This window comes from Populus alba, chromosome 2 (genome assembly GCF_005239225.2).
Source record: "Populus alba chromosome 2, ASM523922v2, whole genome shotgun sequence".
NCBI lineage: Eukaryota > Viridiplantae > Streptophyta > Magnoliopsida > Malpighiales > Salicaceae > Populus > Populus alba.
Genome location: NC_133285.1, coordinates 8395248 through 8420007, shown reverse-complemented (window position 1 = coordinate 8420007; position 24760 = coordinate 8395248). Strand labels below are relative to the sequence as shown.

Below are 24760 nucleotides of genomic sequence, written 5' to 3'. Positions count from 1 at the left end.
CGAGAGACACGAAAGTTGAACTGCAAAACTTTCAGCTACCGAACCAATAGGATTCAAGTGGAGCCCAGCATTTCCAGCCGCATCAATCTAATTTCATACCAATCCCAATACATATTATCCATTGTTTTCCTTGATTCACCGTGTTTAAAGAAAAAAAAATCAATCAAATATACTGGACCTGTAATAAATTATATAGATTCTATGATTAAGTCATGTTTGATAACTATATCTTTTACCTTTCTTTTAAAATATTTTTAATATATATAATTAATATTAATAAAAATCTAAATGGTGCTGCCAAAACTCTGTACACATGTGCACTATTCACCATTGCATTCTTTTTAGGATAAATTCAAGGAAAATTGAAACACAGATACAAGATAGAAAAGACACAACATGGATGATGGTTTTAAAATTCACATAAAAAAATTTAGTTTTGGTATATATTTTTTTGTTTTTATTTTTTAGTCTCTTATTTAAAAAAAAAGAAGAGAAAAAAAAAAGAAAAAGATTATCAAATTCTGACTATAAAGAAAAAATAAATATTATTAGCAACGATTCAGAGCACCAAAATAATTATTTTTTGCGTGAATTGATTTTATTTAATTAAAAAAATTTAATTTAAATGTGTGTTTTTTTTTTACTGGGTACCTAAAAAAATATTTGAAGAACGAGAAATTAATTAATAGCATATTGGGGTGCAGGTTTAAAACTTACTTTCACGGTGTACGTTAGCGTTAAAACCTGTATCCCAACTCCAAATCAGACGAGAATTTAGGTCTGCTTGCACAACGTGACAAAAATGAGAAGGGGATTGATGGGTCGTGACCTTCACTAAAAACATCGGACCATAATGAGAACGTGCGAGATCGAAAATATGCCGTTACGTGAATCATTACGTTTCCTTTATAAACTATATTGTATAAATATAGTGGTGAAAATATCATAAAATTCATACTCATTATTGTATTTTTATACTTGCTTTCATGGTGTTGTGTTATTTACATTATTAGAGATTTTATACTGCATATTTTCATTTCTCCTCCTGTTGTATTCTATATATAATATGTATTAGGTGAGACTTAGGGAGCCATTATCTGGTCTAATGATTTTTTTTTATATAGAAAAGAAAAGAAAATACAAAAAGAATAAGATCTCGCAGACAGAGGACCTCATGTGAGTTGAGTTAGTTAATATTCATTTTTAAAAGTATAAAATGGGCTGGTAATTATTTTTTAAAGTATTTTTTATTTTTAAATATATTAAATTAATATTTTTTTTATTTTTTAAAATTATTTTTAATATTAATACATTAAAATGATTTAAAAATATTAAAAATATATTAATTTATAATAAAAATAATTTTTTTAAAAAAAAACATAAATATATTACTCACCCGGATTTTATTAAAGATAGGTTAAAGGATGATTTCTTAGGGTAGGTGGATGTTGATTTTATTTTTAGTAGGGGTGAGCAAAAAAACCGAGAAACCGAGAAAAAAATAACTGAAAAAAAAATCGATTAAACCGATTAAAATTTTGAAAAAACTGACCGGTTCGGTTTTAGGCTTCTAAAACCAAACCGAAAAAACCTAGTCAAACAAAAAAAAAACCAAGCCAAAACCGAGCCAAAACAGGAAAAACCAAACCAAACCGGTTCAAACCGGTTTCGATTCGGTTTTGGTTTTTTTTTAAAAAAAAAATTTCAGTTTGATTATTTTTTTTATAAAAACCTAACCGAATCAAATTTGCTCACTCCTAATTTTTAGGCTCAAGGGCCAATGTAAAAAAGAATAAGCTTATCTGTTAGTTAAATAGTGTTTGAAAATGTGGTATTAATTATTTTTTAAAATATTTTTTATTTAAAAATATATTAAAATGATATATTTTTTTAAATTATTTTTTATATTAGTACATTAAAATGATAAAAAAATAATTTTAAATAAAAAAAATCAAAATTTAGCTAATTGTTGTTTGGAACATAATACCAAATAGGGGCAAAGATTCCAGTTAATATTGTAACAACGATTACTTTTTAAAATATTTTTTATTTGAAAATATATTAAAATAATATATTTTTTTATTTTTAAAATTTATTTTTAATATTAATATATCAAATGATCTAAAAAAAAATTAATTTAATGCAAATAAGTAATTTTTAAAATGTTTTTAAATGCTTTTGAACGTACTCCAAGTTGCCAGCTTCTTTCCCGCCACGTCTCCTATATAAACATTATGAATTCATTTCACAACTCTATCCACTCATAGTCTCATAGCCGATCTCTCTGTCTTGATACTTCATTTGAATTCAAAAATCAATTTCTCGCTTAACCGCCAAACCTAGGACTTCAATCAATCCAATTAGGCTTTCACCCGTCCTCTTCGAGACCTCAAAATCACTGGCACGATCAAATGAAGTTGAAGATCAACAAAGCGTGCGATCTCAGCTCCATTTCGGTCCTTCCTCCTCAATCAAGGTTCGATTTTACTTTCACTACTCGCTTCTGTTGGATTCTTTTAAGATTCTCTAAATCCATAGAAATTGAGTTTCTGTTTTGACATGGTCTAGCTTAGCTTAGCTTTTCAGATTTCAAAAATTGAACAACAGAAACAGCGATGTGACTTTCTTTTCTTTTCTTTTCTTAGATATTCCTCTGTTTTCTCGGTATCCAAACAGAAGGAATCAATTGTTTGATTTCGTTTTCCAGTTCAATTGTTTTGCTCGTATTTAAAATGATCTGAAGGAGATTAGCTGCTTTTGATTTCTCTGTGAGATCTGTTTGGATGCTGAGAAAATGTAAACAGAGGAAATCCAAAAACAGCTGCTTAACTTCGCTAATCTCGTTCTTCTTTTTATTTTTCTCACAGAGAGAAACTTCACTGTTTTGCTTCTTCGCCTGTGTATCTAGCCTTAATTTTATACCGATCTTAAGGAACTTTTCTATCTGTTGCGAAGAAAAATTGGAGAAGATGAGAATATATGTTTATGTATTGTTAAGATTTTCATCATGTCAGTTAATTAGGTGATTTTTTAATAGGATATGAAAGAAGGTATTTAACGATGTTTTCATTGTTTTGATACAAAAAAAAAAAAAAATCAAATCTAACTAATTGTACTATTTGTTCTTTTTTCTGATATAAAGGAGATCAAGTTCTATACCTGTTGGACCACAACAAGCATCACAGATTCGGTCACAACAATCACAGCAGTCATTTTCACAGGGGTTTTCATCTCAGCATGGCATGTTTTCTCAGATCTCTCAGACTTCTCTTGATGAAGCTCTGACAAATGATCAGGTTGATTCTCATTTCTGATTTCGATTTTATCTGTGTTTATGAGAACATGGAGCATTAGAATAATACTACATTAGAATTCTGTGAATTTTGTTAAATTGTTTTCTAGAAATCCAAATATTTGTCCCATTACATTTTATAATTTTATCAGTGTTAACCTCAATTGAGTCGAGGTTCTTGGTTATGGAAATGGCTAAGGTGTGATTTTATATCATTTTATTTCCGAATCAGTTATGAGAGGAGACGAGCCTGAATTATGGAAGCTTTTGGATCTAGTTCCTTTAGTTGTTTTGTTGTTCCATGCTCAATGACTATTTTTATACCTAGGCTTAACCTTGTCCTAAGGTCCTTCCATCTGTTATCCACTCATTTTGCAAAAACGTGACCTGCTGTGCCGGGAGAGGTACATAGTCACGCAACCACAGGGAGAGGCTCTTATCTGAATACATAGTATGTTTAGATTCGAGGGGTGAGAACCTCCTTCAAAGTGTGTGTTTTGCCTCTTCGGAAACTTCGTTTTCTGATTCCTTTCCTGGGAATAGTTGCCTGGTCCGAACCCCTTTGTAGCTTTTCTTTGCCAAACCTTCGATGGAATAGTGTCTCATGTAATGGCCTTGGACTGTGATGGCATTTGTCAGACAATGTTCTGTGAGTTATTTGTTTATTGTGTATAAAATACAATTGAATATGTGTTCATCATTCCACTTTGTTTCCTTTGTTTTTTGTTCATTTGTTATGCAGAGATTCAGTTCTCAGGAGCGAGAGAACTCTGTGAAGAAGCCATCTTGCTTACCAGTAATTACCTATAGACGTGAAGATAGTCAATTACCAATATCTAGATCGTCTTCCAATCTAATACGTAATTGGAGTGCTGCTCCTGTTCCAGATCATAAATGTAAGTTTCATATGGAGTGAAACAAACTATCAGAAAAGTCTAGTAATTCAACTCTCCCATTCAAGATCTATAAGCAGATCAATTAAGTTCATATTCTTGCATGCATGAATTCTTCATAAATTCCTTATTTAACAAAGCAGGTCAGATAAATGAAGAACTTCATCACCGGATTGGAATGATGGAAACCTCCTTAACCAAGTTTGGAATGATCTTGGATTCTGTTCAGACCGATCTCATGCAAGTAAAGAAGGGAATAAAAGAAGTATCACTGGAGAGTGAGTAATATAAACTCTAAACATTTTGGAAATTAGGAGCTTGTGAGAAAAAAATTTGGTGGAATCACGACTTAGGATTGTTGTAAAAACCAACTTGGAAATCTAAATTGTTATATCTCCTTCCCTTTAAGTTGAATGGACCTTGGTAATCTCTTGACTTGTTTGTTAAATAACTTATATTGATATATGTCCCGTAGGGGTATATATGCACTTGAATTTCAACAGATATAACCTTCCTCATGTTGTTCTGTTTACTCTTGTCTTGTCTGGTAGGATTTGGATTAGAACTAAGATATTTAATCTCATTGCACTCAAAGTCAAAGTTTTTTAATGTAATTTTTTAAAGTTGGTTTGTCTTCTCAATTCCCTTCAGTGGAAGGCATGCTACAGAAGTTGATTGTCGTCGACACCTCACTGAAGCTAACGGTAACACTGCAACAGACACTTATTTACAACTCTTTTGACTTTAAGCATTAGCAGTACAATTGTTTGTGCCTATTCAGCACTTTTAAACATTTCCGAGATAATGTAAACCAGAATACGGGACAAGAAGATGTCAAATTCAGCCTTGAGAGGAGCCTGAAATCTTTATCAGAACAACTAAGCAAGGATAGATATCAAGATAATTTGCAGCAGATATTCTTGGTGCTTTCTACCTTACCAAAGCAGATGGAAATGTTTCTGTACAAACTACAAAATGAGCTATGCACAACCTTCACCAAAGAAATTCAGGCACGTATAGTGTTGCAGCAGCAAAGCTAGAACACCTGCAAGAATTCGGAATTTAATATAAAGCTGCATTCTATTTCTTTGCTCAATATCAATAATACTGAAAAGTCAAGTCTTCTTAAAAGTTTTTGATTATTTTCTTACATCCTGTTTTAAATACTCAATTATGCCTATCAGCCTTCGCTTGTTAATTCCTTTTCACTCCATGATTTCTATACATTTAGGCAATGGCTTGCAGCGTGAAGACCCCCCTCGACCAAAAAAGTCCATCAATCACTGTACTTCTGCCAAAGGTCTTTACTCTTTGAAGAAAATTCAGGGTATCTTCTCCGAGAAATTACCTTTTGTGATCGTAATTTCTTAGAAAACCTTGTCTCTATTCAAATTTGCAGGTTACCGGGAATCATGTTACTCCACCGAGAAGGACAGAGCCAGTAAAGAAGTATGCAAAGATCTAGTTTTCCTTTATCCAGCTTGGCTTCGTGCTCTCACTGATTCTGTATTGCTCTATGTTTGTTGATTCCAAGTGCCGCGCATAAAACATTTGAATCCATGAGTGCATCCATGTGTGCGAAAGAGTGAGAGAAAAGAAGCGCATGGCAGTTCCATACTATGTCGTTTGCATCCTTTGCTTGGATTTGATTGAATGCCTTTGTTTTTTATTGTCTATATATATATATATATGCATGCATGCATATATGTATGTATGTATGTATATCTTCTAGTTGATATATATTGGTTCCTTAGTTCTTAAACGTAATTTTAATACATTCCATCAAAACTAAGAACTCTGAACGGTTTCTCTTGATTCCAGTCCAGCTTTGCCTCGAAAGGTTTCTGTGCAAGCAAAAATAGTTCCAAAGATGGAAACAGGAGGTTGGAAGTCTGTAAAGGTGGAACAACGCTCATTTACACGAGCGGCATCCCTCAGGGAGCAGAAACGCAACAAAGTTTCTTCAGATCAACAGGTAGTTGTTAGTGTGCATATTGTTTTGGTCTTCCCAGCATTGCAAGTGAAACACGCTTTCTAGTTCGGATTTGGTGTATATGCTGGCACTTCCTGGTTGACTGGAATGATAAAAATAGCTGAGCAAGTTATATCACTTCAAAAACGGGGAAAAACATGAATGATGCGTTTCATGGAAAGATTTCTGCTTACTGATCCGAAGAAAATTTTCATCTAATATTCACGGTCAATTTAAATTATTGATCCACGTTGCAGGAAAAACAAAGTAGAGTTATCATTGATTCAGATGAGGAGATCGAGGGAGGTTTTTCTTGCTTGATTGATGTTAAGGAAACAGGTACTCCATGCAAGAAAATTTTCAGGATTGATTTATACTGTTCGTTACCTTTTGCATTAGTCACATGAGAGGTGCACATCATAGCTGCATATGATTTATTTAAAACTTAAAAAGCCTTTTCGAGGAAGTCTAGCGGTTGCTCACACACAGACACTTTAGAACAGCTATTAGATCTGCTATCGTTGCTCTAAATGTTACCTGTTTCCCTGTTCAAGGCATCAGAAACCCCATATTGGATGTGTCGAAGGAGGAGACTGCAAGAATTTTGAGAAAAGCTAGGAGGCAAAAGAGAAAATACTGTAATCCTATCATAATTAATTGAAGGTATACTTGCGCGTTTGTATTTGCTTTATTCCAAGCACACACACTTCCAGTTGTTGCTGATCTTAATCTTCATTGTTAATTAAAATCCTTGCTGTTCCTTTTAAGATATCTTCCAAATTGAAGCGCTGGAACTAGAATACAAAATGAACTTGCCTAAAAAGGGAATACAGAGTTCGTACATTTCCTCAATGAATGGCTCCATGCACGTGACTTTTATATTGGCGATGCGTCGTCAGACTCGGAAGTTCAAGCTAGAATTATTTTTCATGAAGTAGGCAGGACACAAGGTGTCCAGTGCCACTGTACTGCGGATAAATTTTTTTGGTTAACAAGTCCAATAGTTTTGATTTCTCATGTCCCGAAGAGTCAGAAGCTGCCAAGGAATTATTGCTGAAGACCCACCACCACATAGCTGTTCCTGATCAGTCGTATTTACTACGATCACCATTGGTTCAGTGCATTTTTGCTTCTGTCTACCGTCTCTTAACAACCTTGTCGCCCGCGTGTTTTCATCAGTTGTTGCATGTGCAGCATTAATCCGGAGAAAAATAAAAATCCATATGCTTCCAATAAGTTGGCCAAGAAGGAAAGTAAAATAATGCACTTTGTAGGACTTCGGATCAAGTTACATCATTGCAATCATACCTGAAAAGGAGTTAGTAACCAAACTGGAAGGGAGAAAAAAGCGAAAAGAGAAAGAAGAATGGAGGTTGTGAGTTGGGATGCCCTGTTGCCGCCCATCTGCTCGTATATAAAATTGGGTCTGTCTACAATGGGTTTTGTGTGTTACTTCGTGGCTTGGCAAGTTGCTAGATGCCTCTGTACGGCCTATGACATTTATGCAAAGGTGAATGCCTAATTGGGTCTGTAATGTTACTCACTCTCTCTCTTTCTCTCTCACTAACTCACTTTTTGTAGAGCAACGATTTTTGTTATTGGTTAATTTATTTCGTTTTTTTTTTTGTAATATTCGTACAAGGAAGGGATCGGTTGGGGTGGTCAATCATGTTGTTGATGGAGATTATCAAACCATGAGCACGGTACACAATGTCTTATATAAATTAATATTATTTATTTATTTAATACTATAATATCTGTCTTAAAAAAAAACCTGCGCACTAGTTGCCGACACCGCAGTTCCTTTCACGGTCAGTTACACTGTAAAGGCAGCGTCCCTGAGAGGTCACCAGATACGATTCTTCAAAGGGCTGCTAGGAAGGGCAGCTCCTGTGGAATAAAATAATGGGTGAGCATGCGTTATATTATTTGTTTCTAATTCTCAAAGGCTATAGCTACCTTGTCTTGTTAGGGAATCAAAACATTAGAAAATGTCTCTAGTCTTGCAAGTCTCTTTCTTTAATGATAATATCGATGTCGTGAGTGAGTGAGCATCTAGCAAAGCACCAAGCTGCTAACTATTATAGGATGGTATAGATCTTCTGGGTGATTTCAAGTTCATCTTAAGATGTATGCAAAGAATTAAGAAGCTGTAACTAAAAATATATTTTTAAAAAAAATTCTTCTTCATCAACACCGTCTTTTGACAACACAAGAATAATATCAAGCTAAAAACAAATATAAAACAATTTATCCAATACCCATTACAATCTTTCATCAAATCTTAGACAAAGATTACAAAAAAAATGAAATCTCACGTGGTTAGAACGGTAGAACAAGTTCAACACCACCTACAGTGTGATCATGCATGAAGGTTCAAACTTGATTTAATCATATTGAAGCTACTATTTAGCGATAACATTAAAGAGAGAAGCGGATGAAATGGTGAGTGAATCAAGAGGGAGCTGGCATAAGAATGTTTTGGGGAAAAAAAACACTAAGAAAGAGAGTTAAATTCATTCTGTATTCTGTCTTTTATTTAAATATAGTATTGATAAAGAAAAAAAAAAACAATGTTTGTGGTTGTCAAGTGAGAATTGAAATCGGTAAGATTTGCGAGTTTCGTAAGAAACCAACATCCTCAAGTTTTATCATATTTATTTCACTAAAAATTATGCGTTTTGTATTGATTTTAATTTTATTTCCATTTAAATTACATATATAACAACAAAGATAACTTTCCTGCGTCGAGTAACATCACCCAGAAGATCTACCATATATAACTTTGTTCTCTCTGTGTTTTTTCTTTGATGGTGAGTTTATACGAGCATAGGCAGAGGCATGGCAAAGGCTGTGGTGGGCTTTAGTCTAGGTTAAGATTTTATCAATATTTTTTAATTAGTTTTATGTAAAAAAATTTATAATTCTCAATTAAATTATCAAAAAATTCTAAAAATTTGTGTAAAGCCTTCTAATATGATGCTTTAACTTGAGTTAAAATTTCAGAATTTTTGGAGAAATTTAAAAATTTGATAAAAAATCACAATTTGATCAGTTTTACGTTATTGGACATAATTTTCAATTCGACCATCAGATTGAGTTGAAATTTTACGAGAGATCTTAAAATATATTGAATAAAATCTAGTTAAGAGTTTACAATGAACGGAGCTTGATAGTGCTAACAAAAAAAAAAGATCGTCAAATAAAAGTAAAATGACTCATTAAGAGTAAAATGGTTATTTGCCATTAAAAAATAAAACAAACCATCTCCTTCTTCCTTTTATATGTTGCCGACTGAGTAGAAACAGAATAGAAGAAGAAAGAAAAGGCGAGAGAGAAATAGAAAAAAATAAAGGAAAAACATAAAAAAATTCCAAGGAAAAAAAATAAGAAGTGAGAGAATATCTTTGTAAACTTACAAAGTCCAACTTATAAAACACTAATCCATGGAAAAATCAAGTGAAGGAAGAAGGAAATAAAATAGAAAAAAAATTTAATTACTTTATTTTTCAGTTGACATAAGATTGTTATTTTATCCCGGTTGAGGGGTTGTTACAATATCGATTCAGATTCGATTATAGATGAATTATATTTCACAAAACATCGAAGAAAGTAATTTTAATAGTGAGTTTATTTTTACTTTCAAATTTATTTTTTAATATTTTGGATAATGTATTTGAATTAAAATTTTACTATTAATTTCAAAAATTTATGTATATGAGTTAATAATTGATCTTAAAAAATATTTATATATTTATTTAATAGCTCAAGACAAAAAAAATTCCTGGCTCTGCCCTTTGATACGAGGATAAGGAACCCAATTGTTTTTTTTTTTTTTCTTGTATATATATCACAAAGGAATTCAATTGTTGAATCACTGGAAGCGTCACGATTCCTCCAGCCCCTAACTTGGCCAACAAATAATCATATATTTCGTCTCACAGATTTCATCACTTTCTCGAGTGTAATAAGAGCTTGCTTACAATATTGATATAATATTTGGAAATGTAGTATTGATGGTTATTTTTTAAAAATTATTTTTACCATTAAATAAAAAAAATAACTAAAAAACAAAAACAAGCCTCTCTGAGTCATTGGCTGGAATTGCTTTTGAGACATTGGGTGTCCAAAAGAGGGGAGCATCCAATGGGTAAAGGGTGTGGTTGGAGTGGGATAAGCCAGGATTCTAGTATGGGACAAAATCGACCCACCCACTTTGATTAGATAAAGAAGTTAACCGGCCACTGTCCGGTAAGTGGCACCGGTGATGAGGTTTTATCTCAGAATCAGGTGGATGATTGGCCTAATCAAGTACCAATCATCTTCTAGACAAACACTTCACCTTAAAATAGACTCCGAATCATTAGTAGAAGAGATCTGTCCCTTCAGTATTATTAATGTCAGCCTTGGCCGCCCTGACAAATCGTGTAAGATAGACGACATCAACTGTTTATCCTTCCATGGCAGCCACCAATCCATCGAGTGCACATAAAACCTAGCTTAATGTTTATTATTTTTTTAAAAAAATGTATCTAACGACCTAATAAATCCTTACCTGACACTTCCATCTCAACGACCCAGTGCCAAACATTGGGGTAGGTTTTGTTTGTTAGGAAAACAAGATAGCTTAAATTAAACCATATATATATATAAATGTTGTTTGTGGTTCACGGGATAAAAGACTATTACGGAAAAACTATTAATAATCTTGGATGATCATAATTTCTTTATGTTCTTTATAGTTTCTCTCTTATTGAAATATTTATTTATAATTGTTTTAGATTTTTCAATATATATATATATATTAATGGGAGTTTTGTATGCGCATAAACCATGGTCGTTTTCCATGCTAGTTAAAATATTCGCCACCAATACTTTTCATCTTGATCTAAAGGTACGGTAATAGTTATTGGCACCCCCTCTCTTATTTTCATTATAATGATTAATTAGTTTGTTTATTTTTATATTTTAAAATTATTTTTAAAAAAAATTAGTTGCCACAGTAGCAGCATGCATAAACTTGATTAACTCTCAAGCTATACAAGCTTGATTACATGTTCATGCCTGTGGTCCACCTCTGTGGCGGCACCACCAGCACCACCACTTTAATCATCTCCCTTCAAGACAAAAACATCATCAATGGCTAGTGGAATATCCCATATCTTGATTCGAACTCAACTGGCAAGTTTATTATTAGTAAATGGTGGAGTTAGGCTAAGTTATCTATAAAGAAGGAATTTGAGTCGAGATATCTTCTTCGTCTTCTTCGCTCTTGTCAGACCCCACCATTAAAGGAAGTATCATCGAAACATGAATGCAGAAGTGCATGTAGCGACGAGACATCGATGGACATGGTACAGAGGCAAGAGCTCCCGTTGTCTCACATGGGCCTTCATTACAAAACATCACTGTTAGAGCTGGTGAGCTGTGGTCCCACCTGATTTAATCTAGTAGGACCCTATGCTGAACTGTGATTATAGGCCCAACTGCTCCCTTCGCGTTCTTCATGGACGGAAACATTGGTATCCTTCGTGGCACTCCGGCATTCTTCCTCTGAGCCCATGCAACTGGTAACAGCCAGTACCTTCTTGTCTTGTTCAACAAAGGTGTTGTTGATTGTGTTTATTTTTTAAAATATTTTTTATTTTTAAAAAATATATTAATAATATTTTTTATTTTTAAAATCAACAAATTAAAATAATTTAAAAATATTAAAAATACATTAATTAAAAAAAAAAAATTCAGAAGCATTTTCCAAACACAATGACAGACACCCTCTAAACTATGGGTGTCACACCTAATCCAAACAGAAATTTTTTTGTCTTTTCTTTCAACTATCTAATTAGGAGGCCCGTGCTTATTGGCTCCATTTCTTCCTAATATAAAATAATATTTGAGTAATATTAAAAAATAAAAATAATTAATATACAGATGGATAATTAAAAATGACTAAGTTAATATTCAAAATAAGTAATTCAAGTCGTAAGATTGAGATTAACTTGTACCATGAACATATAAAAAAATCATGAAAAACAAGGTTAGAAGAAATAAAGAGAAAAATAGTCTATCATGTATTGAATCGCTGTGAATCTCACCACATGCTCCATCCCGTCAACCATGCCTAAACGCTTCATAAGGCATGATAGTTGGATGTTTTAGTCACCGTAATATGTTTCATATGCTGCTTGAATGACCTAGGGGACATGCAATCCTTGTATTAACAACCTTTTTTAATAATGTTTTTATTTGTTAAATTACTAAACAGCCCTAAGGATACCTAAATATTACAAAAAAAAAAACCATATTAAAAAGATGAAAATATCCTTCCCAGCTAGTCTTAGATTTTTTATATATATATATATATTTCAATGTTAAATTTGCCACTTAACTGTACTAAAAATATGAAAAAATGAAAAAAATTTCTTTTCAACTTCAATTTTTCCCGGCTTTTTAAGAGTATTAACATCGGTTTACCGTGTAAAAAAATGAAAAAGGATAAAAAAAGTCCCTAGACAAATTGTCCATATAGTTTTTTACTTTAAAGGGAACAAAGTAAGTTGACTCTGAAAAATAAAATATTCAGACCAATTTATCCCAATCAAGTTGCTCATGACCTAGGAAAAAAAACCCTTCGTAGCTAGATCATTGGTGGATCTTAAGGTTCTTCTCTCTCTCTTTTTTTTTTTTTAAAAAAAACACAAAAAAGGTGTTCAATGATTCTTGAGAAAGGAAGGCATGCTTCCAGACTAGAAGATTACAGAGGAAGGTATACTGTAGAATCATTCTGGATTTCTTCACGCACTGGTATAGATGATCAGGGGAGCACGTAAACGTGACAGGAGCGTGGCTTTTGGTCAAAAGTTCATGTGGGCTCTAACATATTAATTATTTATTAAATTATCAAGACAAATTCAGGCGGAAATTATTGAAAATTGAAGGCGATCTTTTTATGCAGGTTTGAATCCAGAACAAAACCACCATCATTAATAGTTGACACAAGTTTTTTGAGTCAAAAACAAGCATCGATCTCCCCCGTAACCCTAGCCAGAGCCATCATCATTTTACCTAGCTAGCTACAGTACCATTATACAATAATTCCTGCTCTGAAATGTAACAAGCACGACTCCACCATCGCTCGACGTTCTCGAGAGCGAGAAGGAAGGGACTTCCTTTCATGCAAGATCTCAAAAAAAAAAAAAAAAAAAAAAAAAACGTAGCCCTTGCTCAAGGACAGACATTGCTGGTTTCAGAAAAGTTTTTCCACAAACCAGCATTGAATAACACTAGTTGAAGATTTGGGGCCCGTTTGATACTGCGGTCCAAACGGTTTTTTGCACAATTTTAAATTATTATTTTTTTTGCTAAAATTGAGTTCGGTTTGTACTTTCTGGATCATTTTGATGTGCTGATATCAAAAATGATTTTTAAAAAATAAAAAAACATTATTGGCATACTTTTCGGCACGAAAAACTATTTGAAAAGCAACAGCTACCACACTCCCAAACACCTTCTTGAGCTGTCTGGGTGGTCATGTAATAATTATTAGAGGTTTATATAGTTATTAAAATTAGTTAAAGTATGAGTAAGTTAATCCGAATATTCATATTAATAAAAAAATAAAAAAAAGGAAAAAATCTAAATAAAAAAACATGTTGGTTTATATAATTAGGGCATTATGAGAGAGCTAGAAATGTATTTTTTTAAAAACAATTTTTTAAGTTTTTTCCCCTTGATCTTGCACCTTCAATGAAAGAGTCAAGTGAAGAGCCAAAATAGCTTTTCAGTTAGCGAAAAATCATTCTCACATATCCATCGAAAAAGCTAAGATATTAGTTATTCAATCAATTAAACTTTTTTGAATAACTTTTATTAAAAAGTTAAAATATTAAATATATTAAAATATATATAGGCTGTTGAAATGATTTTAGAAAAATCATATTTATACTGTTTAAAAAACTATATTAACAATTTGAATTTTTTAAATAGTTTTTGATGCTAAAACCTTGGGATTTTAATCGATTAATATAATAAAATATCGTAGGATCTTATTGGTTTCAACAATGTAAGTTGTTGACATGGATCACGCAATAAATAAATAAAAAATAATGTTAAAATTAAAATCTTAGAGCAGTATGACATTTATTAGAAGAGCTATAAAACAATTACTAAAATTATTATATTATATTGTTATACAAAGTCTATATACAAATTGTTATTTATTTATTTATTGGATTAAAAAAATACATAATTTTGGTTTACGTAAATTCTTTTAATTTATTTACTCGTTTGATTCTTCATGCTATGCTATGGGATGAAGTAGTTTTTAATATAAAGCTAACAAAAATTAAATATCAAGTTTAATTCATAATTAATTTAATATAAACAAATTAAAATTAAAATAAAAAGTGAAGGGAAAAAAATTAAAAAGAAAAAAATAACTACGACACCCCATAATAGATTGTATCTTTTTTTTATTTTGCATTTTTATTTTTTTAATCTCAAATGTTTATGATTATAAACAACATTTCATTATTTATTAAGGGTTCATTTTATATTTTTTAATATTATATTGTCTTACTTATTTATAATCAACATTTCATGATTTATTGAGAGTCAGTTTTACAAAACCAAATTATAATTATTGAAAAGAAAGAAAAATATTAAAGAAATAAATAAAAAAATACAAATAATATATATATATATATGTATGTATGTATGAATTATAAACACATTAACCAATCTCAATAACTTTGTTTTCAATGATAAAACAAGGTTGTTTGAAGAATTTTTTATTTTATTTTTTAAAGTATTTTTTATTTAAAATATATTAAAATAATATTTTTTATTTTTTAAAAATTATTGTTAATATTAGTACATTAAACAAATTAAAAAAATAAATAATAAATAAACAATTTTTTTAATGAAACGCATTCCAAACAGTGCCAAAAAAATGCTGTAAAAAAAATTCCATTTTGAGATTTTATTTTCCTTTTATTTTGTCCATTCCTTAACAAACTTACAAACCTCTCCCTATACTCCATTCTCATATTTTCCAGCACCCGATCACCATACCGATACCATGGGCATTCTCACACTACTTTCTCTCTCTAATACCAAAAAGTAAAGACATGACAACCCTCTCTAGCATTTTCTCTGCTACCTAGGAAAGTGCAAAGAGAGAGAAAGGCCGAAAAAGTTTATTCTAGAGAGAGAGAAAGTGAAAGATTGCGACTTTGATGATTGTTGAGCTTGGAGGGAGTGGCGCAGCGGAGAAAAAATGGAGAGGGAGACAATAGCAAAAGCATTTCTTGAATACAAAGATCCCTCTTTCTCTTTGAGGCAGGCATCAGTATCAATCCAAAACCAAACTGTCACGTATTCTCCTTCTCCTTCTTCTACCAAAAACATTGCAAAACTTTCAGCTTTCTCTCACACCTCCGCGTCTACTTTTTCTCAGTCTTTATTGCCTGCCCATATGACACAATTTTTATTTTCCACTCAAAATTATAATCGGTAGGTGGGTGCCAGATAAGAATTTTATACCCCTCTCCTTTTAGTTGTCGAAAGATAGTGACCCACTCAGGGAGAGAAGAAAAAAATTCTCTGTTTATTGATCTGGATTTTCTTTGTTTATTGCTGAATTGGACAGAATTGACTGGCTGCTCTGAGGTTTTAATAGAATTCGAGGAATCGTGACTTGGATGTCGATGGAAAGATTGGCTTTGTGGTTTTCACTGTGAATTGGAGAGAATTGAGGTTCCATGTTGGTGTTTCAAGGATTGGAGATATGACTTTGAAGGGGATAAGTCATGGAGCTCTTGATCAATTAATGCATAATTGGTCGTTTTGGAGCTGAGTCTTTTTGCATGCTTCATGGCAAGCTTGCTTGGATTTAGATAATCTTTTTTATTTTTTTTTTTGCCGAGTAAAAGTTTGAAGGTGAATTCTTGAGCTGTGATCCACCTCGTGTGCTTTTTATGTGATTGGTAATTTCGTTTAAGGAAAGACCAAAGTTTTAGACTTCAGGCGCTGGTTAAGGAATTAAGGCTTTTGGAGGAAAAAGAAGGCTTTCATACCTTGTCAAGCGAGGAAAGTTTTAACAAGCTTAAACTTGACTCTTCTGGAAGCCTTTTGAGCTGTTGAAATTAGAATTTTTGTCCGTTATATTCTGGCTGTTTACACGGTATCTGGCTGCATTGTTGTTCTTCTTGGCCTTATCGAATCTTAGGTAATTGTTCTATGCATTCCATTTCTTTGCTATGTATAAATTTATATGCAATATGTGCCGGATACCGAATCTGCTATATTTTTTAGTTTTTCGGGCAGATGTTAAGTCAGTTGATTATTAGCTTGATCTTGTATCTAAATCATTTGTGGATGATCATGAAGATAAAATAAAAGAAATATAATACTCTGAGAAAAGTTTTGCTTCTGCATGACTGACGATCAATGATATTGTTATGAGAGGTTGCAGGATTTCTGTTTCAGAACGCTTGTGAACATCTATGGCCTTATTTTTCCTGATAAAATCTGTCTTATCTTTATCTCATTTTTCTTGTTCCCTGGTCAATTGTTTATTCGTTAACATGCTTTCTTGTTTGAAAAATGAGAATGTAGTTTAATGCTGAAGAGGTTGAAACAAGAGGCTATTTCATAGCCTACCCCATGTTTCATTAAAACCTTTTTTCCACTAGGTGTTCAGGCATGGTTTTCTTTGCTGTCACGAACTTCAAGGAATAGTGTTTCGAAACTGTCCACCTACTGGCTCACCTGTAAAAAATTATTTTCGCCGTCTCCTATTTTCTGATCTGATGATGCAATTCTAGAAATCATCACTGCTGCATCTACCACTAAGCAGTGGTTTTAGAGAGTAATCATCACCATCACTTGTGCAATATTATAGATGCCTGATGCCATACCATATTTACTACCACTTCATTCTTTCATTGTGCTTTGCATTCATTTCTACGATGCTCATTGTCATGTGAGTTTATATATGAATTTTTGAATTGGAAACAATTCTGGTTGATACTCACTCATTCCCTTCCACAAATGTATCAGTTATCAAGTAGCAATTCCTGTGAGCAAATTTGGATTACAGTCAAAGAATTAGCCATTCACCATGGCAAAAAAATCACAGAGACACCCTGTACGATATGAAAGAGAACAATCAGGCTGCATGTGGGGTTTAATTACTATGTTTGACTTCCGCCATGGTCGTTCAACACAGAAGCTAATTTCAGATAGGAGGCGCGGGACCAGGCATGCTGTTGGTAAGAACTTTCTTTGAGATGCAGATGAATCTGAGTAGTTAGCAAACATGTGGATGCATGTAGGCACACAAATATATCTACTGAATCTTTTTTTAGTAGAAGGGATGGGTTTGTGCATGCAACATGCACACACTTTTCTTCAGAGTTCTGTTGTTAACAAATTTCCTTGAATCGAAGTGTATTTGGGAAGTATCAAACATTGGTTGTATCTGTAGTGTTTCTGAATGATTGTCTTCTTGTTCAACTTGTTAATCTGGCTGGCCTTAGCAATGGTCATTGGTCAAAGATAAATTTGTAGTACTCTGCTTTGAGCTCATGAATTTGCAATGCATTGCAAATCAGTGAATTTCTCTTTTCTTTTGCAGGTACTGGAACTCCAAAGAATAAGGTTGACAATCTTAGTGAAAATTGCCAAGGCATGATTGTAAGTTTTGTCAACTTGTGCGTCCAAACCTAATGTCTTTCAAAATTTGCTTGATATTTGCAAGGTTCCTTACAACTGAACCTGTTTTAAGATGGGTTGAACTATCTGTACATTACTTGATTTTTCCTATTTTAAATATATCAGGATGGTGAGGAGAGCAGAAATGTAACAGATGATACCAGTAAGGTGAGTGTGAAAAAGCTCATTGAAGAAGAGATGTTTGGTGAGCAAGACACAAAGAAGGAAATAAACAATCCTGGAGTAGAACCAAAACAGTCTAATTCAGAAAATGGAGACCGCAGAAGAAGAAAAAGTCGTACAAAAAGTTGTGATATACACATAGAGGATCTTAATGTTTCTGAAAGCTTGGAATCTGAACGGCCTTGCCTTCATAATTTAGAGAAGCAATCTACAGGTAGTCTTGACATAGGTGAAATAATGGAAGACTTCTGCCGCCAGATCCATCAGAAAAGCTTTGGTAATGCAGAGCATGACCAGCTTGATGAAGTTCACCATCAGCTGAACCAGAAGAATCCTGAATTTGAAGAGAAATTGAGTGAGGCGATAAAACTCATAAATGAGAAACTTATTAACTGGAAACACGTTGCTGAAGATGAGAACTTCCACCCATCCAAAGAACTGAGGGATGCACTTCAGATTCTAATTTCCGATGAGGAATTGTTTCCAAAACTCTTACAAGGTCCAAAGTCCACAATGGTGAAGCATGTTCAAAGCTTGTGGAATGCTCAGGTAGAGAAAGATGAAGAGTCCAAGTCACTTCCAGGATCGAACTCATCGGAACAGGGGCTTCATGGCTTCAGACATTCTGATGAGGCTATCCATGGTAAACAGCACAAATTTTTCAGAAGAAAGACCAAATCTCTGGAAAAGAACCCATCAAAGGAAAATAAGGCATCTCAAGCTTCGAATAGAATTGTTATTTTAAAGCCTGGCCCGACAAGCATGCTACCACCTAAAAATGAAAGCATCATTGGCTCGTTGCCAAAATCTCAATTCACCATTGGAGATAAGGTTCCGAATGAGAGATTTGGTTCCAACTTTTCTCTGACTGAAATTAAAAGAAAGTTGAAAAATGCAATGGGAAAGGAAAGGCAGGATACCTCTACTGATGGGACTTCAAAGAGATTTGCTACCAAACAACAGGCTGTGGGAAATAGTGAGAAAGGATCCAAGGAGAACCTTGGAAGGAGTTCTCCAAGTAAAGACCACTTCTTTATTGAAAAAATTGCTAGACCTCCCATGTTTAGCAAAATGAGAGAGAAGACTGGCAAGTTGAAAGAATATGAAATAAGCATGGAATGTGAGGCCGCTATTTATCCCAAGCATAGGGAATCTAACATCTACATTGAGGCCAAGAAACATCTTTCTGAGATGCTGAGTACTGGCCAGGCGGATGCGGGTTTTTCAGGTGAACAGGTTCCAAAAACCCTCGGCAGGATTCTCTCCCTTCCTGAGTACAGTTTTTCGCCTATTGATAGTCCCGGAAAGGATTGGGAGCAAGGCTTTCTGACAGAACAGATGAGATTTTCTGCCAATGACAAATTCCAGAAACACGAAACCAATGTCAGCCATTTAGGTCGAATAGCATTAAACTCAGAGCCTCAGTCATCTGTTTCCATTGGCAGCATCGATTGTAAACAACAAGCTTCTTCAAACCCAAATGCAAGTGCCTCAAATGAACTTCATGATAAGGAAGACAAAACCTTGTGCTCTGTTGGAGATGAAATGCCTTCTGAAGGTAGTGTTTCTTTATGGCCGGACATGGATAAATATATCATTGTGCTGATAATTTTTCCTAATATTGGCCTTAATGTTTCTGCAGGTGAGGCAGAGGTTGCAAAGGAAACTGAAACTGCAATTGATGAAGAGAGTGATGTCTTAGATACTCTATTTGAACCAAGTAAATCTCCTCTTGACGGAGATGGCCAAAATGGTGACATGTCTGAAGTTTGTGATAAAAAGGAAAATTCAGAATGCTTGGAACATGTAATTTTACTGGTTGCCTATCATTTCCAGTTCTTCATCACATATCTTAACATTTTATCCTAATGATTTTACTTTTCTCTCTCAGGACTCTGAAGAACAAACCCCAACTTCTCCATTAACATCTCCATCCACCTCTTCAAACACCAAAAAGCTTGACTGTCTAGAGGGTCCTTCTGAGATACCAGAGCGGCCTAGTCCTATATCTGTTCTTGAGCCTCTTTTCACAACGGAGGAAGATGTCAGCCCAGCAAGCAGCAGATTTGAACCTGGTAGGTCTTTATAAGAAAAGATCAATAACTTTCAGCATTTGTTTAGGACTTCTCATCACGTGGTTTTCAAGCTAATCTTAGTTCATCTCTTATCTATCAGTTGAACTACCAGTGCAACCCTTGAGAATTCAATTTGAAGAACATGAATCTTCAGCTGCAGATCGAATCCCTCTTAAAGCTTCTATAGATGACAAGGAATCGGTATTTGAGTATGTAAAAGCAGTGGTTCAAGCTTCTGGCATGAAGTGGGATGAATTTTATATGAGGTCACATTCTTCAGAGCAGCTTCTTGACCAATCAATATTTTTTGAGGTAGAATTCTTTTCCAACCAGCTTTGTTGTGACAAGAAGCTTCTCTTTGATTCTATCAACGAAGTTCTCATGGAGGTATATGGGCGGTATTTTGGTTGCTTCTCTGGGTTATCATTTGTACAATCTAACATCCGGCCTGTCCCAGATGTGAAAAGTGGCATCTGTGAGGTTTGGGAAGGAGTCTCTTGGCATCTCCTCCCATTGCCAATGCCTCATACTTTGGATCAACTTGTCAAGAAAGATATGGCTAAAACTGGAACGTGGATGAACCTTCCATGTGATATTGAAACTATCCTTGTTGAAATTGGCGAGGACATTTTTGAAGATTTGATGGAAGAAATTGTTTTTGGAGATCTGATGGAAGAAAATTTATTCATCCATGTAAACAAAAGTTTGGGGGGTGGAAATCAGTCGATTTAAGTTGAGTCGAAGGAAACTGAGATCAGCATGAGCTCCTAGAAGACATTTTCATGTATTCATTTCTTGACCGACCTTGTGTCTGGATGGGAATGATAATGAGTCATTGCTTGTGCAGCAGGAGGATGAGTAGTAATGCAAAAACATGGAAGAGCCTTATATGGCTCTCTTGTTTGACTTGACATGGGACTTCTTTAACTTCGCTATTGAAATCATGTACATAACACTACAGCTTGGAAGCTCGACTAAACACAAATCATGAAATGAATGAACAAGGAGCCACACTACTTCATGGGCAAAACTCACAAACCCGATGTGCAAGTGTTTTTGGCTACTGTATGAAGACTAGTTTTCACTTGCAGTTTTTGCAACAAGGGCCAGATCAGTGCCCTGCACTCGTTGGGGATAGTAGTGTTCCACATTATAGAATTTGTAGAAATTTGTGTCTTATTTCTTATATTAGGCTGTGTGCATTTTTCTTCTTCTGGGACTTGTTTCATTTATTCTTCTGTTGAGTTTGTGTTGATGTTTTTTCTTTTGTATTTACGAAGCCGGGGTTGAGTTGTGACCATTTTAGTGGGGAGGGGATTTGACAGTGAGTGTTGTCTGCCATAACAGGCTGTGGCTGTTGTGCTCTAAAACAACAATAAATAATACAGAGTACATACTTGATCTAGTTGATGATTGTACTTTGCTCAGGATTATCCTATCTCGAGGTCGTATAATATTCCTGGTCACACATGCTATAGAGAGATGTCATTTTCTTCTTTAATCATTAAACTATGCAAACCATATCATACCAACTCTTTCCTGTGATTCTTTAGCATTCCACCAAAATTCTCAAATCTTAGGGAGCATATATTTTAATCTTCCATGCATGAATCGCATGTTTGAAGTTTCTTCTTCTTCCTCCCTTGGCTTTGGACCTTTATTTGTAACGTGACTGGCAGGTCACATTACTTGACTTAAACACTAAATCGCACTCCACCTAACTGAATAGGATTTCTGTCGGAATTTCTTCTGTTAGAGAGCCTCCAGAATACAGTGGTTGAAATGCACCATCATGTGCACAAGAAGCCCGTGCTGTAACCTGCATGATGCCTATAAACCATCAAAAGGATTAGGTAACTTCAGGACTAATCAAGTCGCCCAACAGGACTTCTCAGCAACCGTTTGCGATGGCCTGCTACTATGATCTAATTAGATGAGCCTCACAGCTGAGAAAGATAAATTAATGGTTTTAAGGGCTTGTGTTTACGGTTGTTTGTTAAAGTGTTTTTTTATTGAAAAGTATTAAAATAATATTTTTTTTATTTTTAAAAAATTTATATTTGTTGTTCTTTCTTGACAGTGACATTATTTATGTGGAGTTTTTTTTTTTATCTATAAAAGTGTTTTTAAAATTTTTTCGGTTTAAAAATACATCAAATTATATTTTAATGAAGTGTTTTAAATGATTTTAAAGGATTGTTTTAAAAAATTAAAATTACATGAAATTATTTTAATAGACTTTAAAAATCTCCATTCCTTTCGTGGAATGAAACTTCAAACTAGGACCACTAATTTTGTGCCCAAAGGCACGCTTGCTTCCATGAACATGAGTCGCACGTTGAGCTTTTAAATTCGTGATAGAATCTCTGGATTACAGGCAGAGGGATCAATAATTATCTCCAGGAGTGCTAAAGTACTATTAACTCAGGGGTGTTTAAAATAACCGATTAAACCGAAAAAACCAAACCGAAATGAAAAACCAATTAAACTGATTTTCAAAATTATAAATTTTAACAGATCCGGTTTAGTTTTGATTTTGAACCAGAAACCGGCTCAAACCGAATTGGACCCACTAAACAATAAATAGAAAATTTCGGTATAAATAGTTAGCTAACCCTAACAGTTAACATCAGCTACCTGCCTCTCCCTGCCTCTCACAAAAAGCCACCTCCTTCCCCTCTCAATTAATTCTTAATCTTTCTTTCCCCATTTCTTGATATAGATAAGCAACTGTATACATACAAAAAAATAGTGGGACAACCATATAAGAGATCAAATGCCTTTTGTGTATCAATCTCCTTTTGCTTTGACTATCTGCCATTTGCAAGATTGGCAATGGACATTTAAAGGCTCAAAGTCATCTTTATCTCAAGCATTTGGAAACTTGGCACATATTTGATCAATTCCACTGAAAGATTGAAATAGTTTCTGTTTTCTAGACATATGGGACAATGATTTTCCACATGGAGGATCCAATAACACCGATGGCTTGTCCAGGTCTTTCTTGTAGATTTCGATGACGGATTCAAATTTGGTTGCTAAGGTTTGGATGAGAGAGCCAAAGGACCGGGTAGAGTTTTGGGTTGGCAGGTCAATGTTCGGGTTTTCAGAGCTGGGAGGAGGGGATTTGGGGGAGTCTAGATGAAGGGATTAGGTTTCCCGGTTTTTTGCCAAAAAACCGGATTTAACCGAACCGAACTGGTTCGGTTTGAACCGGTTTTCGGTCCGGTTCGGTTAATATTTCACAAAATTAATGTAATTCGGTTCGGTTGGTTTTTTGAGTCTAAACCGAACCGAACCGAACCGAACCGTGAACACCCCATTAAGCACATACTGAAATTTCCACGTCGACTTTGTATCCAACAAAACCAATCAATTCAAGCACTTTTAAGCCATTTATGGGGCACTCAACTCTCCACGCGTTCATCGGCAATTCCAACTTGTTGATATTCCTTTACTTTGCAAATTTCGGTAACCCAAAATTCCATGCATGCATTTAATAAGAGATTAAAAAATATATGAAGCTAAAAAGAGATATGGATGATTTAAAATAAGCTAAAATCCCTGTGTCATTAACGTGTTAATTTTTATATATATATTTTAGATTTTTTTACTAAAATATTGGATTTTCAGACGACATGTTATTATTATTCCAAAAAAAAAGTTTAATTTTTTTTAAAAAATAACATATTAATAATTATATTATGAGTGTATTAAAAAACATAAAAATGATATAACAATAATGTATTGCTGCGATTAACTCTTTGGTAAAATTATTAAGGCCATGCTTGTTTTTCGGAAAGTAGTTTCCGAGAAATCATTTTCCAAACTTTCATGTGTTTGTTTGTCATTAGAAAAGTTGGTCAACGGAAAACACTTTCTAGTCAACGAAAAACAGTTTTCGATTAACGGAAACACTTTCCAGTCAATTTCAGTCAAATAAAAATTTAACTTGGTTTTCAGGAAAGTGTTTTCCTTTTAGCTATGTTTGTTTTCCGGAAAGTGGTTTCCGGGAAATCACTTCCCAAACTTTCTTTTGTTTGTTTGCCAGTAGAAAAGTTGGTCAATGGAAAACACTTTCCAGTAAAAGGAAAATTTGGCTTGATTTTCAGGAAAGTGTTTTCCTGAAAAATTTAGGGGGAAAACACTTTCCGGAAGTTGTGAAAAAATTAGAAATGTCATTATTTGCTGATTATATCAAATTTGATCCTCAAACTTTTGATTGCTATATATATATTTTGTTTTGAATATTTATTTTTCAATTTCATCTCTTAAAATTTTATTTTTATATTAACTTTGGTCCATATTTTTATAATTGTTATTTGCTTTTTTCTTATCATATTTTTATTGAAATTTTTTATCTATCAAATTTGGTCCTCATTCTTTTGATTGTTACTTATTTTATTTGAAATAATTTATGAAATGTTGATTATTATTATTTTAATTTCTTCATCTTTCATTTTTTAAAATTTTTTTTTAGATTTGTTCTCTATTATTTTGATTATTATTTATTTTATTTGAGATAATTTATGAAATTATATTTTTTTTCAATTTCATTCTCATTTAACTTTTTAATTTGTAAGATTTGTTTCTCATTATTTTAATAAACTTGAGAAAAATAAAATATTAA

The 24760-nt window shown here is 33.5% G+C and overlaps 2 protein-coding genes across 5 annotated transcripts; both read left to right on the top strand.

Moving 5' to 3' along the window:
• The first annotated feature begins 2274 nt into the window (after positions 1-2274).
• Positions 2275-8630, top strand: LOC118057770 (putative recombination initiation defects 3). 4 transcript variants are annotated; one of them, XR_004689025.2, is made up of 13 exons: positions 2275-2476; positions 3143-3296; positions 4035-4188; positions 4329-4463; positions 4837-4889; positions 5001-5195; positions 5417-5485; positions 5585-5634; positions 6007-6160; positions 6415-6496; positions 6712-6820; positions 7162-7667; positions 7804-8630. XR_004689025.2 is itself a non-coding variant. In XM_035070458.2 (11 exons), the coding sequence occupies exons 1-11, from the start codon at positions 2412-2414 to the stop codon at positions 6816-6818; spliced, it is 1218 nt and encodes a 405-aa protein (XP_034926349.1). In that variant the 5' UTR covers positions 2275-2411; the 3' UTR covers positions 6819-7770. The 4 variants fall into 4 exon arrangements, 1 of the variants encoding a protein (XP_034926349.1); XR_004689024.2 differs by having other exon boundaries at positions 6926-7667; XR_004689022.2 differs by having other exon boundaries at positions 6712-7667.
• A 6566-nt stretch (positions 8631-15196) lies between these two features.
• LOC118057769 (uncharacterized) lies at positions 15197-21535 on the top strand. Its single transcript, XM_035070457.2, has 7 exons — positions 15197-16385; positions 17219-17430; positions 17796-17854; positions 17999-19613; positions 19698-19861; positions 19947-20130; positions 20231-21535. The coding sequence occupies exons 2-7, from the start codon at positions 17280-17282 to the stop codon at positions 20860-20862; spliced, it is 2805 nt and encodes a 934-aa protein (XP_034926348.1). The 5' UTR covers positions 15197-16385; positions 17219-17279; the 3' UTR covers positions 20863-21535.
• The last annotated feature ends 3225 nt before the right edge of the window (positions 21536-24760 follow it).

Coding starts and splice junctions, on each gene's coding strand:
- LOC118057770 (XM_035070458.2), top strand. CDS start 2,412: ATGAAGTTGAAGATCAACAAAGCGTGCGATCTCAGCTCCATTTCGGTC. Junction 5,196..5,416: donor CCTTCACCAAAGAAATTCAG/GCACGTATAGTG, acceptor CTATACATTTAG/GCAATGGCTTGCAGCGTGAA. Junction 5,486..5,584: donor TCACTGTACTTCTGCCAAAG/GTCTTTACTCTT, acceptor TCAAATTTGCAG/GTTACCGGGAATCATGTTAC.
- LOC118057769 (XM_035070457.2), top strand. CDS start 17,280: ATGGCAAAAAAATCACAGAGACACCCTGTACGATATGAAAGAGAACAA. Junction 19,614..19,697: donor AGATGAAATGCCTTCTGAAG/GTAGTGTTTCTT, acceptor ATGTTTCTGCAG/GTGAGGCAGAGGTTGCAAAG. Junction 20,131..20,230: donor AAGCAGCAGATTTGAACCTG/GTAGGTCTTTAT, acceptor CTTATCTATCAG/TTGAACTACCAGTGCAACCC.